We start from the raw sequence: 16,206 nt of genomic DNA, 5'->3' as shown, positions 1-16,206 counted from the left end.
GTATAAATTGGCGGTAGTAGTTGGAGAACCCCAGGAGGCGTTGAACATCCTTCCGGTTTTTGGGAGGCTGCCATTGGAGAATGGCTTCCACCTTCTTGGGGTCCATCAGCGTGCCTTCAGGGGAGATAATATGCCCCAGGAACTCAACAGACTTACGATGAAACTCGCATTTTTCTAGTTTCGCATAGAGTCCATGGGTGCGCAGGCGGTGCAACACTTGCCTTACGTGGTCAATGTGTTGAGGCACGGTGGCGGAAAAGATCAGGATGTCATCTAAATAAATTACCACGAAGCGGTCGAGGAGGTCACGGAAGATGTCATTCATAAAGCGTTGGAACACTGCAGGGGCGTTGGTCAAGCCAAAGGGCATGACCAAGTGCTCATATTGGCCATAGCGGGTACCAAAGGCGGTCTTCCATTCATCTCCTGCCTTGATTCTCACCAGGTTGTAGGCGCCACGCAGGTCTAGCTTTGTGTAGATTTGAGCTCCCCGCAAACGGTCCATGAGCTCAGGGATCAACGGGAGGGGGTACCTATCCCGTATGGTGATTTTGTTCAGGGCCCTGTAGTCATTGCAGAGCCTGAGGTCTCCTGTCTTCTTTTTCACAAAGAGGACTGGGGAAGACAGAGGAGACGTAGAGGGCCGAATAAACCCTCTGGCCAGATTTTTGTCCAAATAGTCCCTCAGCGCAGCCAGCTCCGGTTCTGCCATTGGGTAAAGGCGGCCTGAGGGTAACGGAGCGTCGGGGATGAGGTTGATGGCACAGTCGTAGGGCCGATGCGGGGGTAGCTGGTCTGCCTCCTTTTCGTCAAAGACGTCTGCATAGTCCTGATAGGTGGCAGGTAAAGCGGGAGCCGCAGCGCCCAGCAGCAAAGCAGCTGGTGATGGTTCTGGCGATGGTGCTGAAGACGGGGTGTCTACCATCGTTTCCACGGAAGGCGTGGGTGCAGGACTGGTGCCGAACTGGAGCTCCTGATGTACCCAGTCTACCTGAGGGTTGTTGTGGCGCAGCCAGGAGAGACCCAGGATGACTGGAAACCTCGGCATCCTCACCAAGTCGAAAGTTATTTGTTCCTGGTGCTGCTGTATCCACAAGGTGAGTGGCTGGGTTTCTTGGACGACGGGTCCGGAGCGGAGCAGGCGTCCATCAATGGCTTCTACAAGCGCTGGGGTTGCCTTCTCTTGAAGGGGAACGCCGTGTTCTTTGGCAAAAAGAATGTCCATGAAACAACAGGCGGCCCCTGAGTCCAACATGGCGTGGATGAAGAGCCAGCGGTTGTCTGGGAGTTGCAACCGCACTGGCACCAGGAAGGGAGTCTGTGGTGAGTATGGAGTACTGGAGGACCCCAGAATAGGCCCCAAACCGGGGGGTCCGGTCAGGCTTGGGGCTGCTCTTTTACCGGTGGAGCCGGTTGTGGTGAGCGCTTCTGCTTGGCAGGGCAGCTGGAGGCAAAATGCCCGGCTTCTCCACAATACAGACACAGCTGTTGAGTGCGCCGTCTCAGCTTCTCCTCAGAAGTAAGGCGGGGCCGAGCGGTGCCAAGTTGCATGGGCTCTGTGCCTGCAGGAGGTGGAGAGGAGCCGGGGGAGGAAGGCCGGTGGAAGGTCTGAAGGGTTCTGCTGGGGAAGGCGAGAGCCTTTTTTCTGTTTTGGCGGCGGCTCTGTAACCTCCCATCAATGCGGAGACAGAGATGGATGAGGGCTTGTAAAGTGTCAGGGCGTTCACTGCGTGCAAGTTCATCTAGAATTTCGTCAGACAGCCCTTCAGTATACTGGTCAATAAACGCTGCCTCATTCCATGTCAGGTCTTGAGCCAGCAGCTGGAACTCATTGGTGTACTGAGCGACAGAGGTTTTATGCTGAGTAAGAGCCCTTATTTTGCGGTTAGCTGTTTCAGCTTTCACAGGATTGGCATAAGCAGCGGCAAAATGAGCCTTGAAAGCCTGGAAGTCAGATAGTAAGGGAGAATTCCCCACCAGCAAGGGCGTGGCCCATTTGGCAGCTTGCCCTTTAAGGAGGCTTAAAATGAAACAAACTTTAGCCTTCTCAGAAACAAAGTCCCGAGCCCTGAGCTCAATATACAGATTACATTGGGCAAGGAATGCCTGGAACTCATCAACATTCCCACCGAAACGATCAGGAGGATTTATTGGGCAACGTGGGGGAGGTGTACCAGCATTTGCTACAGCAACAGCATTTGTAGCAGCCTGTTGTTGCAAAGCAATCACAGCTTGAGTTAAGTGCTGTACCTGTGCTAGCATTTCCTCCATGGGGTCCACACCTCCGGTTGCTCCGTCTTCCATGGTGGGGATGTGTGAGCGTTGTGGGTGCTGGCAATCTGTCACGGCAGGACCAGGGGGCGTGACACAAGCAAGCAAAAGTCCAGGAACAGTCCGAGGTCAAGCCGGGCAAATCAGGTAGCAAGGTTCAAGCAGGTTTAAATCACAGTCCAAAAGCAGGGTCAGACATACCAAAGTTTCAAGTCCATAAATCACAACAATACCAGAGGAGTCAGAGATGAACGCAGGGTCAACAAAGCCAAAGGTCAAAAGCCGAGGATCAAGCCGAGAAGAATTCCACAAGGTCTGGAGCAGAGATGCAAGGATTCAGGTCCTGAACAAACGACGTTTGCCAGCACAAATGACTGCTGGCAACAGACTTGCATATATACAGTGCTAGCTAATCAACTCATTAGCTAGCCAGGAGTGAGGACAGGATCCTGTCAGTAATCAGGGCTAAGAGATCTTCTGGCACGCATGCGTGCATTCTGCCTTTGCTCTCTCAGCTGTTGTCTTCTTACATTCCTGAGCCTGGTTACAGGTGGAGGCGAGTCTGATGATGAATTACTGGGCTGCAGCAGAGACTGATCCCTTGCAGGTGTTCCCTGGGAGGCTCTATCCTCCTCACCACTTAGATAGCTTTCAGCTACAGGATCCAGTCTTTGCCTTTCTGCTGCAGTACTGTCCTCAGGAGCCTGTAAGTCCACAGGCTCCTGGCTGGCAGGTGCCTCCTCAGGGGCATCAGCAAGGGCAGGCATGACATCAGCAGGGGCAGGCATGACACTAAGAAACCAATATCCGTGTTAAGTTCTGGGGTTTTTTGAGTGTTGTAATAACTTGTAATTCAGCAGTTTCCCTTTCCAGTCTGTTCCTGAAGTTCCTTTGCAGTAAAACAACTACTTTGAGGTCACCCACTGAATGTCTTGGACGGTTGTAGTGTTCTCCTACAGGTTTCTCAGTCTTGTGATTCTTGATGTCAAATTTGTGTACATTTATCCTTTGGCGTAGGGTTTGACCTGTTTGCCCTATGTAGAGAACTGAAGGGCATTGTTGGCATTTAACGGCATATACAGTGTTAGAAGATGAGCAGGTGAATAAGCCTGAGATGGTGTCATTGATGTTGTTAGATTCAATTGATTGTGGCATCTGGGTTTACTGCAAGCTCTGGTACCAGTGTCCATGTTCAAATTAGATGCTGTATTAATGTGAGTGAGGAGTTGTTTGAGATTGGGGGGCTGTCTGTGTGCAAGAAAACAATACCATCTCAGGTTTATTATTTCCCTAGAGAAAATGGCTCTATGGCATTATACCCTGAAGTCCCTCCCCTTCCCAAACCCTGCCCTCCCCAGGCTCTGCCCCCAAATCTCTAGATATTTTCAAAGTGGGAGCTGGCAATCCTATGTGATCAGTGGGAGACCTTTCTATCTGCTTACTAGTATCTTGTGATCCCTGCTCCATCTTTTTCTTGTAATGCCTCTCCTAGAGGCTCTTTCCTCATGTCTGTCTTTCTGTCTCCCACAGACACTACTGACTAGTCCCAGGTACTATGGATGGTCATCCTTTGCCACTAATGAAGAATCAAATACTTTCTCACAACTGGAAGAATCCTCTATAATCATACTTGAAGCCAAAGTTATGTATTTTAATGTCTGTGAACTGTTAGTCTCAGAAACATAAATGGAGTAAAAGCCATTTTTACATGTTCAGAAGCTTTTATCTAGTTATATCAGGGCTCTTTTTGTAGCAGGAACTCCTTTGCATATTAGGTGACAAACCCAAATGTAGCCAATCTTCCAAGAGCTGACAGTAGCCCCTGTAAGAAGAGCTCTCTAAGCTCTTGGAGGATTGGCTACATTAGGGGTGTAGTATCATATACTTGCACTCTATATTTTGAGCAGTGTAGGTCCTCCGACTCAGGACCTCAGTATATGCCAGGGACTCAAGGTTAATTTGGTAGCGTGCTCAGATATTCTGAGTCCCCTTTGTTTCCCAAGGCTATCAGGCTCAGCTTAGGAGAGGCGAGGAGGGCACATAAACAGTCTCTACTGCCCAGAGATTCATTCAGACTCCCAGCTTATAAAACATAAAGGTTTAATTGAAGAGGTTAAAACAAACAGGGGGAGTTTACACATAAAATAGACAATAGACAAATCTTAACCCTAACTATGCTAGCTATCCTAAACAAATGGTTTGCTGTTCCTTTCTCCCTGGAACTCCACCTCCGTTTTGGCTCGGCTACTTGCTTCAGAGTTCGCTCTGCCAAAGCTTGCTTGCTTGCAGACTCTTTCGGTCTTCTAAGCAGCCCTGCCCCCGGACTATACCTCACGGTGAACAGTTCAAGAAGATCCTTGCCGCGGCTCTTGGCTTCCTCAAGGCCACGTGCAGCACTCCTGGCATTCGTCAAGCTGTCGCCTTCAGTCTCCTGGCTTGCTTGGAACGCGTAGTCGTGTGTATTCAGGCAAGTTCATGAGTCTTCCTTCATCAAGAATGCATGAATCTGAATTCTGCCTCTAGGACCGGATCTTTATTCCTGGATTCCCCAATCCCCATCCTAGTCTAATTAGGGATTGCTGCCTTAACCAGCTGTTTCCCATTTACTTAGATTATGGACGTACTGATTCTGGCTAAACTTACAGACACTTATCTGAGATGATCCTGCAAGTTAGTATCTCTGGCATGACAGTCGCCTAATATGCAAAGGAGTTCCTGCTACAAAATGAATACTTTTATTCATTAAAGTGTTTAAAGAGGATAAATTTGTGGATGGTAAATTAGTGTTATGTGAAAGTCAAGTGTCATTAAAAATAGTTATAAAAGCTCTGATCTAAATGTATGAAATATTTTGTTTTTTGAGAATTAAGGGTACTAATGAAACAAAAGGGTAGTAGTCAGTATACATGTGTTTTAAAAGTTTATATTTAGAAGCAAAAGACTAAGTGAAAAAATGGGTGCACAGAAGCTAAGCTGCATCAGAGCACAAAATATGAACATAGAACATGTAATTTACATTTTCATCATCTTTTGGTCCATGAAGGAATTTGTAAGAGCCTTAAACTGGTTTTTCAAATCAAATATTTATTTTAGCCAAAAATTATTATGATGCTAGTAGGTGGGGTATTGCTGCAAAGGACAACCCTTATAAATTAAAAGGTATCATCCCTGACCCATGTTCCAGATTAGTATATACTCCTTTGACTAGAAAATTCAGTTTCCTGTGGGTGGATGCAGTATTACAGGGGTTATACTCTTCCTTTGCTGAGAAATTTATTTCCAGATGCAATTCAAAATGAGAGTTCTTACCATTAAGGCCCTGAGGCCGAAATCCTAAAATCCCTTTCCTGGAAATGAGGCCCATTCAACAACATGGGACTTACTTATGAGTAGACCAGTTTAGGATTGCTCTCTGGATGACAGGGAATTGGAACATGTGGGTGCCAGATCAAAAATCTTCTCCTTACTTAGGTTTTTAATCAAAGTTTTATACATTCCTTTTCAGCTGGTTGTTTTCATGGACTGTATTGCACTAAAGTGTTCTTAACGCTTTTTAAATCATTAGTCCTGAGTTATGATTACTGTTCTTGCAAATTCTGGAACAATCACTGCTGTTTTATGACTTTCAGGTGGATTTCATCAAGATTTCTAATGCTGACTTTTTATTGACTGCTGTTATGATTTTCCATTTATACTTTAATTGTTTGCTTTTACTTTGATAAGCACCTCATATTAATCCATGGAAGATGGTCTATAGATTTTCTAAATAAACAAATAAGATCAGGTTTATATTTTTCTAAAGCTATATTTAATAAATCTTAAATGAAACAATGTGAAGTTTATGGATTCCTTTTTGACGAAGTGGAGAAAGCTGTTGCTGTAGGTATACTGTTTCTTTCGGGATCACATAAAGGGTAAATGACAGGTGAACATTATTTGATTATGGTTTATAAACCAGTCCTGTAGCCAAGGAGTTGAGGGAATGAGATAAACAAGAAATGTTGTTCATTTCCCTTCCTTCCTGTTGAACAGCTCTGTGGTGGAAGAAGGGTAGAAGAAGCTTTCAGATGTTTGAGGAACAGCATTAATTGGCAAAATACTGTTCCTGTCTCCCTTGAACTGTTTCTCACCCTCCCTTCTGTTTAACAAAAAGGGCTGCAAAAATCTGGCAACTGGCTACCAAGTGAGTGAAGAAAAAGAAGAAGAGAAGAGATTGGATCGGATTTATACCCCGCCCTTCACTACCCAAAGGCGTCTCAGAGTGGCTTACAAACTCCTTTCTATTCCCCTCCCCACAACAGACACCCAGTGAGGTAGGTGGGGCTGAGAGAGCTCTGACAGAAACTGCTCTTATTCAAGAAGAGCTCCTATCAGAACTACAGCTTCACTACCCAAAGGTGTCTCAGAGCGGTTTACAAACGCCTTTCCCTTTCCCTCCCCCTCCCCACAACAGACACCCTGTGAGGTAGGTGGGGCTGAGAGAGCTGACAGAAACTGTTCTTTTTTCAAGAACAGCTGTTATCAGAACTATGGCTTGCCCAAGGTCATCCAGCCAGGTGCAATTGGAGGAGTGGGGAATCAAATCCAGTTCTCCCAGATTAGAGATTAGAGTCCACGCACTTAACCTTCACACTTTATTCTCAGTGGGCTTTAAAGTAGCTGTGATAGAAGGGGAAGCCTTGACATTGGTCTACTGTTATCGGTAACAGTCCTTTGAAAAGCATAATCTCCATCCCATCCCACCCCCTTAATGCATGGAATCAACACAGCACATTACACAAGCTTCAGGGGTTTTTTTTAATTGTGTGCCTGGAAATCATTGGAAAGACCACAGAGAAATCAAAATACTTGTAATGTGACAGTTTTTGAACTTTATTTCAGACAATTGATGTAGTGTCCCCTATTCAGACCAGATTTTTAATAAAACCCTGTCTCTAGAGGGCCTTCCTTCCTTTATTCCACTGAGTTTATAGTGAACCCCTTGTATCCACAATAATTTCTCCCATATTTTGCTTATATCCCCAACTCATTACACTTTTTCCTTCACTGAGTAAATTGTGCTGACATCTTTTAGACAAAAACCACCTCGATTCACTTAATGGAGCATGATGACACTTAGTCTGGGAAAGCGTTAAATCCCCACTGTGATTCTTCCTGAATTCTGAGCTGAGGGATTGGCCCTTGCCATTGGAATGGGAAGTGGTAACTGCTAATCAAGGTAGCAAAACTCTCAGCTGGGAGGTGAGTGCTTTGCCAGATATTTTGTAAATCTCAAGAATGAGGAAGTCCCATGTGTATTTTGTGGGTTCATACAGGAGCACCAAGTGCTGCTTGAGCAACATGTCATTTTGCTGGAATGAACCACTAGGATCACCGAAAGCAAATCTGAAACTGTTATGAACAGTTTGGGTTTTTATTTCAATCCCATTAAACCCTTGACCGAATCTCTCTCCATTTTGCCTTTAGCCACACGTGTGTTGTTTACAATGTCTGTACATGCCAAGAGTCTTAATTCATTGTGATATCTTCCGTAGCCCTTCCCATCCTTTTTTCTTGTTTAATAAAGATTTGTTGCTTCCAATTTTGCCAGAGTGGTTTGCTACGCTACGCTAATCTATGCACCTCTGTCAGTTGCTACAGGTTCATTACTAAGGGAAAAGTGAGAGTTTCCAAAGCGGTTCGTCTTTTGCATTAACTTTTTTCCTCACTTTAGAAAGCCAGTTTGGTGTAGTGGTTAAGTGCACGGACACTAATCTCTAATCTGGGAGAACCGGGTTTGATTCCCCACTCCTCCAATTGCACCTGGCTGGATGACCTTGGGCAAGCCATAGTTCTGATAACAGCTGTTCTTGAAAAAAGAACAGTTTCTGTCAGCTCTCTCAGCCCCACCTACCTCACAGGGTGTCTGTTGTGGGGAGGGGGAGGGAAAGGGAAAGGAGTTTGTAAACCGCTCTGAGACACCTTTGGGTAGTGAAGGGCGGGGTATAAATCCAATCTCTTCTTCTCTTCTTCTTCTTGTTGAACAAGTGTGTCTGAGCACTCGAAGACCCCTACTTCAGTCAAAATTGCCTGTGATATGTTTACATGGGTGTTTAAAGAAGCAGGTATATCAATTGTATTTTTGTGTGTTTACTAGAGTTGCCAACGTTCAGGTGGTTGCTGTAGTTCTCTCAATTACAATTGGTCTGCAACAGACTACAACAATCAGTTCTCCTGGAGAAAATGGAAGCTTTGTAGGATGGACGCAATGGCTTCACATCCCTCCCGAGCTCCCTCCCCTCCCCAAACTCCACTGTCCCTAGGCTCCACCTCAAATCTCCAGGAATTTTCCCAGTCGAGACATGGCAACTCTGGTGTTTACTGTGGAAATACCAGTGTAATTGGGGTGCTTTCCACACAGGAACCAGCTTGTATAGTTTCCTCATTGTTTCTGTGACTGCTGATACAACACAGCAGCAATGGGGCTTCTACGTGGCTGGTTTCCCTGTCATTTTCCTGCTCTAGTCTGCCAGCAGTGGCAAATCACGTAACCCACCAGGGCTTCTCCAGGTTATTTTTTAAAATTAGCATTATGATACTGATATAGAGTGTTGATATAACCCTCAGTGTATCATTTTCTGTGAATTCCCAGCTTTTTGTGTGAATTCCCATTAAAAAGTTTCTAGATGAAAGCATTGCAGAGATCTAAGCGGAAAGGCATATCTCCACAATGAAACGGGCTAGAGACTTAATTAAAAATTAAAACTGGGAATTCACAGAAAATGACATACAGATTATTATAACATTATATTGATATAATAGTATTCATTTGCCAATTAAACAAAAGGCCCCAGCCATATCCCAAAACTTTTCTGCTCACATGGCAGACATCCAGCTTTGTTGTGATCTTACTCAAAGTTTTGCAGCAAAGCAGGTTTGCGAGAGGTTGGAGAAAAGCTAGAGACCCCCCCCCGAGGTACATGAACACACCACAGTGGTGTGGGAGAGCAGGAAAAACGCCACTTCCCAATAGTATCAAACCTGAGGCAAGTAACCCATTGAAAACAACTCTAGTATATCTACAGTCATATGCAGCAGTATGGAATACACTGAGCTTTCCTTTTCACTTCCTGCTCTCCTCACTAACAGTATACACATACCAAGCAACCAATTATGTTGAAGATCCTGTGACTCTAACCCAAAATCATGAGGTCTCCAAGACAACAACCACTGTTCTCAAAATATAATTTATAGCCAATACTCTGATCTGGCAAATGTAGGTGTGGTGGGTAGACTGTCATGCATACTAGAGTTTCGGTTATTACAGTGAATGCTTTCTGAGGAATTGAAAGTGAAAATAGGCATCAACCATACTAAAAAAAACAAGAAGAGCAGATTCTGAAGGTACAGCAGGATGGCTCTACAGCCTGAAGAAGCGAGAGGTAAGAATCCAGTTTTGTAATTGGATTGAGGGTTTTCTTTTTCCTGCAGGTTTTTATTACTTTTCCAGTTCCACAGTAGTGGAAATTCAGTAAAATGTTCAGCAAAGGGATCCAAATTCAGTGCATTCCTGACTGTCTGAAACCACAGACAGCAAATTAAAAGAATTTTGGAAACTGCTGCACAGGCTATTGCCTTCAGTGTGTTTGCTGTACATACTTCTGATGACTGGCTAATGGGTTCAGGCAGACAAAAGGAAATTCTTCTTTACTCAACAATTAGATAAATTACAAGTACACATAGATGGCTTTAAAGGGGTTAGACAGATTCGAGAAGGATAAGTCCATCAATGGCTACTAGTGAAGGTGACTGAAGAGAACCTCCATATACAAAGGCAGTGCTAGGAGGCGGCATCAAGGGGAAGCCTTGGTCTCTAAGCTCTGTTTGTCAGCCCTCTAGGGGAGCACATTGGCCATTGAGTGAAACAGAATGACTAGAATCAGCAGGGCTTTTATGTTAAGACTATTCTGTGTAATAATTGCATTATAATAATATAATATTCAGTGTAATAATTGCATAAAAGTCTACTATGTGGTAGGATCTTACTGTAGCATCTCTCATGAATGCATTTTCACACAGGAGAGCTGAACTGGATGTTCCTTCAATCACATTTGTAATGTGAATGTAACACCGGAAATCTACTGAAATGCCCTTCTGTGTTACAAATGCCTTCCTTTGTTTCACATGACCAATGGCACACGTTAATATAAGGAGCATACGTGCGTATATGAGACAGAGAGGTGGAAAGGTAGTTTAAGCTTTTATTACAAAAATCACTTTCAAATATTCATTCAGAGGCACATAGAGTTATATCAGATATGGTGTACATGCATGTGTATTAAGGATCTCTTATTTGCAGCTGTTTCTTGACATTTATATGCATCTCTTTAAAATACATTTATGCATCTCAACAGATGTGTATTACTAGTAATCTGTATATTACATGCATATGATTACATTAGAATAGTCTGTTCAGATCAAAAACATTTTCATTTGGTATAGCCTCCTAAAATTGCAGCAGCATGTCTGCTGTGCCTGAACTGGTTCATGGTTCTGCTCCTATGTTGCTGTATTTGTACAGGGGATTAAGGGGCACATTTAAAATATATACATGTTTTCTCTTATATACTAAAGTATCAACTATTGTACTTGTAAAATAGAACATTGCCATTTCAGAAGTTCTTTATTTCACACAGTGCAGCGTAGCTGGGTATGCACACACATCTCTCACAACATAGCTTTATTCTAGACTTTTCATTTTACTCTATTTTGATGGGTGCGTTGCATAGTTTGCTTGGGGTACCAAAACTCTTTGGCTGTCCATGTATAGGAAAATAAAATATCCATCACGTGGATTTTGCTGATTTGGGACACTGTAGTTTATTTTAAAAAACAGGATTTACACAGACATGAGGTTGTGACCATTCTTCTAAAAATACCCCTTCCAGAGCTCTGTACAGAGCTGCATTGATTAATTCTTCAATTTTGTTTCTAACAGGTCAGTTAGCCAAAGATACCGACAAAAGGTAAGGGAGGCAGTTTTCTGTTATATTTTCTATTACACTTTTCTTACACATTCAGTACTAGGAAGAAGTGAAACAAAAGATGGTACCCGGCAGAAATTCACTTTCCTTGTGGTACCCGGCAGAAATTCACTTTCCTTGTGCTTTGCAAAATTATATATTTTTTGTATTAGATTTGTTCCATTCTCTTGGAGTTGGGACTTTTTTTGACATTTTGGTATATTAGTATCCCCTTTCCATTATTTCTTTCTTCTGAATCATTCCTGACTTGTGATGGAGCTCTAGAATGCAGCACAGCAGAGCCAGTTTGTGGGGTTTTGTTTTTAATATTAACTCTGTTCCTGTAATCCAGGCCAGTGTTCTGGACAACATGACTCCCGGACTTGATGTGGGCAGAAAAAAGGAAGAAAGGAAGTTGTCATTGCAGCTCCACAGGGGGAAAGAAGGAGACTTACTAACCTGTGCTCCTGTTTAAAACTACACTGTCACCTTATTCTGATGTCTAGAAATTAAGACACAACAGAGCTGGAAAGATAATCCCCCATCTGAAGATAATTACACACTGCATTTGAGAAAAAAGATAGGGAAATAACTCTTTATCAGTTCCCAAGATTTTAAATAATATAATTACATGCAATAGAAAACCATCCATATTGCTCACATTTTAGATGTGTGAAATCCTGGGAGCTCACAATTTCTGTGTAATTTTCTAAACGTTAACAAAATTGTTTTGACTTCCCCCAAAATTTCTTGGATTTTTCATATGAGGAAGAACCCCTAAATTCAAAGTTTCATTCGTGCTGAAATCTGTTTAGTCACAAGAGGCAGTTTTAGGGGTTTCTCAATACAGAAAGGACATACAGCATGAAGAAGGTAAGTGGGGAATGGTTATATTCTGTTATGCTTGTGCTTTAGGTGGAGAATAGAACCGGACGATTTTGAAAAGAATTATACTCCAGAGTCACGTCCACATGTAACTTATCTCTTGTATGAAATACACTGGGGCAAAAGTCTCAGGACCTGGAAGAACTGGTGTAAAAATGATGTCAATCGCCATGCTGAAATCAACTTTTTTGAAACTGCCTGTGAGGAGATAAAACGCAGAACAAAGCCATGCTATGTCACTTGGTTTTTGTCCTGGAGTCCTTGTCATAATTGTAGCAAGTCTATAATTGAGTTCTTGGGAAAACACCCTAATGTGACACTGGACATACGAGTCTCTCGGCTGTTCAGGGATTGGGACGAGAACAAGACTGAACTCAGAGCCTTAGCTGGCCATCGTGGGATACATTTATCCATCATGCACCCAGGTGGTAAGTGAATATATATTTATTATAGTTATAGATAGGCTCCGGTCACATGGGAGGATTTGCCCCGCAAGAGGGATGAATCGGGGGCATATCAAGAGGGCGTGATCACACCACAACATCTGGGAAGCATCACGCACCCATCCCCGATCCGCCCATTTGGCCTGTAAATGCGCATTCAAAAGGTACTACCCAAAGAGCACTACCTTCTGGATGATGCGCGGCAACTCCAGGCGTCTGATCGGGGAAGTGCTGGTAGCCCATTGCAGCCAGTGCCGTTCCCCGTCCCACGCATGTGCACAAATGCGCAACGTCCATTTTGCCGCACTACGTCTGATTGCCTGCCAAAGGCCAGAGCACGGAGCCACGGGAGCACGTCGGATCGTGCTCCTGTGGTTCTTTTTGCTCTGGCTCTACTTTGCCTCCCTTCAGCGGCACGGTATCCCGCTTGTGTGACCGGGACCATAGATAGGTTTTATTCATGGCAAAAGCCAGCATTAAAACAGATAAAACCAAAGAATGTTAAACAGGAGAACCAATAAAACAATTATAAAAATATAAAAGAATAAATTTAACATACAAATTTAACATACAGATATGAGAACATAGCAGTTATGATGGACATTGTAACATACATACAGAGTGGCTGAATGCCTAACATTTACCTGACTGAGCTACTAATAACTTTCTGGTTCTTGAGGCAAGCCAACCAAATTATCCAGAAAGTTCTTCAGGAGTTGCATTTTTTGACTGGAAGTGAGAGTAGTAGTTGTGGAAAACGGGAGGATATGACAATAATTGTTATAAACCTTGCAATTATATATGACATGCATTAAAGTTTCTACACCTTCATTACAGCGGGGGCATATATGATCTTCAAACGGTATTTTTTTTTAATCTTCCCTTCATGACTGCTGAAGAGAGAACGTCCCACCTCTCTGAGTGGTTACAGAACATATTAATATATATTATATATATAAAATGGATGGAGGGATAATGTCTCTTGATAGAGGCCTCACAAGCAAAAATAACAGTTTTCTGTATATAGCACTGCAAACATATAGCTGTAAAACATAAGATGGGAAATAAGTGGTGATTAAAAGAGACCCATGATTTTACAAATCTTGTCACTGACCAGATGTAAAGAGAGCATGGCCTCATTAATGACTCTCTGGATTATCTCTAGTGCAAATCCAAACCCTTTGAAACCAGTCTAGCTGCCATACTTCAGCCAAACAACCCAAGGATTTGTAGCTTGGAAAGGGTTCCAAGATCTTTGTGAAACATTCCCAGGCACTTTGCAGAACTACAGTTCCCATTGCTTATAACTTGGCCACTGTGACCGTTGGGCTTAACCTGTAAGGAAAGGCTGTATACATATGAGAGTGCTTGTGTTTTATACATGCATTTGTTTTGCCCACTTTTCATTTTTGTACAAATTGCATTTAGCTTCTAAAGCTCCCCTAGACATCTTTTACTACAAGTGATAATGGGACAAAAGGAATAATTGCATATGTACTCTGAGCAATGCTGCATTTTTTCCATCACCAACAATTCTGTTAAAAATGGTGGTTTGTCTCCAGTTACAGCCTATGCTTAAAACTCTTTAAGTTCCGTCCTCAAAGTGAGCACCCAACCTTCTTAAGGATAATAGCTGTGTAACATTTTTCTAAGACTAGGGTATTAATTTCAAACCTGTTACATTATGAGTATAGTTTAAGTGCCTCTGGTTTGCCTGTATATAAATTTGATCATCTTTGATGGGTCAGTTTTCCCATTCAAACTATATCCCCGTCTCACACTTTAGCTAAACACTGAGCCTCAGAAGGGAGGTGATTAGTCTACCACAAACTACCCATGAAGGCTTTGCTACATTTGACTATTAAACAGCAAGATCTTCTGTGGTCAAATGAACATTAATTCTGAAAATGTTGTTCTTCTGAGATGGAAATGAAACATCTACCCTGAAACACTCTATGCCAGGGGTGGCCAGACTTGCTTAACGTAAGAGCCACACAGAATAAAAATCAGATGTTTGAGAGCCACAAGACATGAACAAATATTACACGCATGTTTTTATTGAAAAATATGCAAATTCACTTTTTATTAACATTAAACGAGACTGCCAAAAATAAAAAGGGGTAAAAACAGATATTGATAATGATATTTATTTGTTTGATTATATTTATTTGTTTTCTGATGATATTTATTTATCTGAGAGAGACAGAGGTGGAAAGAAAAAATGAAAGAGGTGGAAAGAAAGAGAGAAACAAAGAAAGCAAATAGATGGGGAGGGGAGAGGAGGAAGGAAGGGAGAGAGAGAGAGAGCAAATAGATGGGAAGGGAGGGAGGGAGAAAGAATGGTGTAAAGAAAGAAGGAGAGAGAGTGAGAAAGAGAGAGACAGAAACAAAGAAAGCAAATAGATGGGGAGGGGAGAGGAGGAAGGAAGGGAGAGAGAGAGAGAGCAAATAGATGGGAAGGGAGGGAGGGAGAAAGAATGGTGTAAAGAAAGAAGGAGAGAGAGTGAGAAAGAGAGAGACAGAAACAAAGAAAGCAAATAGATGGGGAGGGAGGGCGAGGAAGAGAGAGAGAGAGAGAGAGAGAATGAGAAAGCAAAGATGAAGGAGGACAAGTGAGGAAGGAAGGGAGAGAAAGCAAGCAAATAGATGGGGAGAGAGGAAGAAAGGTGAAAAGAGAGAGAGAAGTGGAAAGAAAGTGGAAAGAAAGTCAATAGATGGGGGAGGGAGGGAGGGAGGGAGAGGTGGAAAGAAAGCAACTTTAAATGTGTCCTCCAAGCCCCCCCACACCGGCTGACTTGGCTTTGTGGAAGGCATTTAAGAGGAGAAAACCCTTTTCCAATCCTGGGGGAGGGCTTTGAGAACTCATTGCTTTCTTTCCCCACTACCTCAGGCCTTACCCAGGGAGGGGACCACTGGCTGGGGAAGGGAAGCCTCCCCTTCTCTTTCCCAGGTGTCCTGCTGGGAGCTATACAATATGTGTGAAAGAGCCGCATGTGGCTCCCGAACTGCAGTTTGGCCACCCCTGCTCTATGCTCTATACATACTCAGAAACTGACAGGCTATTTACTTCTCCAGATTATAGTTATTGCTGGAAAACATTTGTGGCTCATCAAAAGAACCAGGGCTCATCAGAGGAACCAAAGGACTATATGCATTTCTTTACGAAGATACATGATTGGAATGCAGAACTTTGCTCAGTGCTTAAGTGAGTAGCTCTATTATTCAAAATCTTGCATGGATATTGGTTTTGCTTCTGGCACTTAGTTGCTCTTATCTACTACCAGAGGTCATTTCGGGGGGGATTGCGGGGGATCGCAGTTCCCCCGGGTGAGGTACGGGGGCGGGGCACATGACGAAGCCCCGCCCCCTGCTTCCGGCCGCCCCACTTCCAGCCCTCATTCAGCCAGGAGGAGGCAGGAGAAGAGGGAGGGTAAGTTGCTTCCTCCCTTCCTCTCCCCACCCCTGCCTGCCTGGGGCCAGAGAGGGCCTTTGCAGTCTTCATGTGGACAAGTGGGGAAGTAAACCCGGTTCTCCAGATTAGAGTTTGATGATATTAACCACTACACCACACTGCTCAGTGATTGGTTATGGGCAACCAGGTATTT

General features: G+C 43.5%; 1 protein-coding gene across 1 annotated transcript in view; it reads left to right on the top strand.

Annotated features, from left to right (window-relative positions):
- Positions 1-16,206, top strand: part of LOC107115394 (DNA dC->dU-editing enzyme APOBEC-3G-like) — a 35,695-nt gene that overhangs the window by 8,097 nt on the left and 11,392 nt on the right. Inside the window, exons 5-7 of the mRNA XM_015417090.1 lie at positions 11,199-11,276; positions 12,189-12,586; positions 15,677-15,806. Coding sequence (XP_015272576.1) covers positions 11,199-11,276; positions 12,189-12,586; positions 15,677-15,806 — 606 coding nt within the window. The remainder of the gene's footprint in view (positions 1-11,198; positions 11,277-12,188; positions 12,587-15,676; positions 15,807-16,206) is intronic.

Source organism: Gekko japonicus, unplaced genomic scaffold (assembly GCF_001447785.1).
Source record: "Gekko japonicus isolate JY-2015 unplaced genomic scaffold, Gekko_japonicus_V1.1 scaffold814, whole genome shotgun sequence".
NCBI classification, from domain to species: domain Eukaryota; kingdom Metazoa; phylum Chordata; class Lepidosauria; order Squamata; family Gekkonidae; genus Gekko; species Gekko japonicus.
Note: the sequence above shows the minus strand (reverse complement) of the source record. Positions and strands in the feature narration are given on the sequence as shown.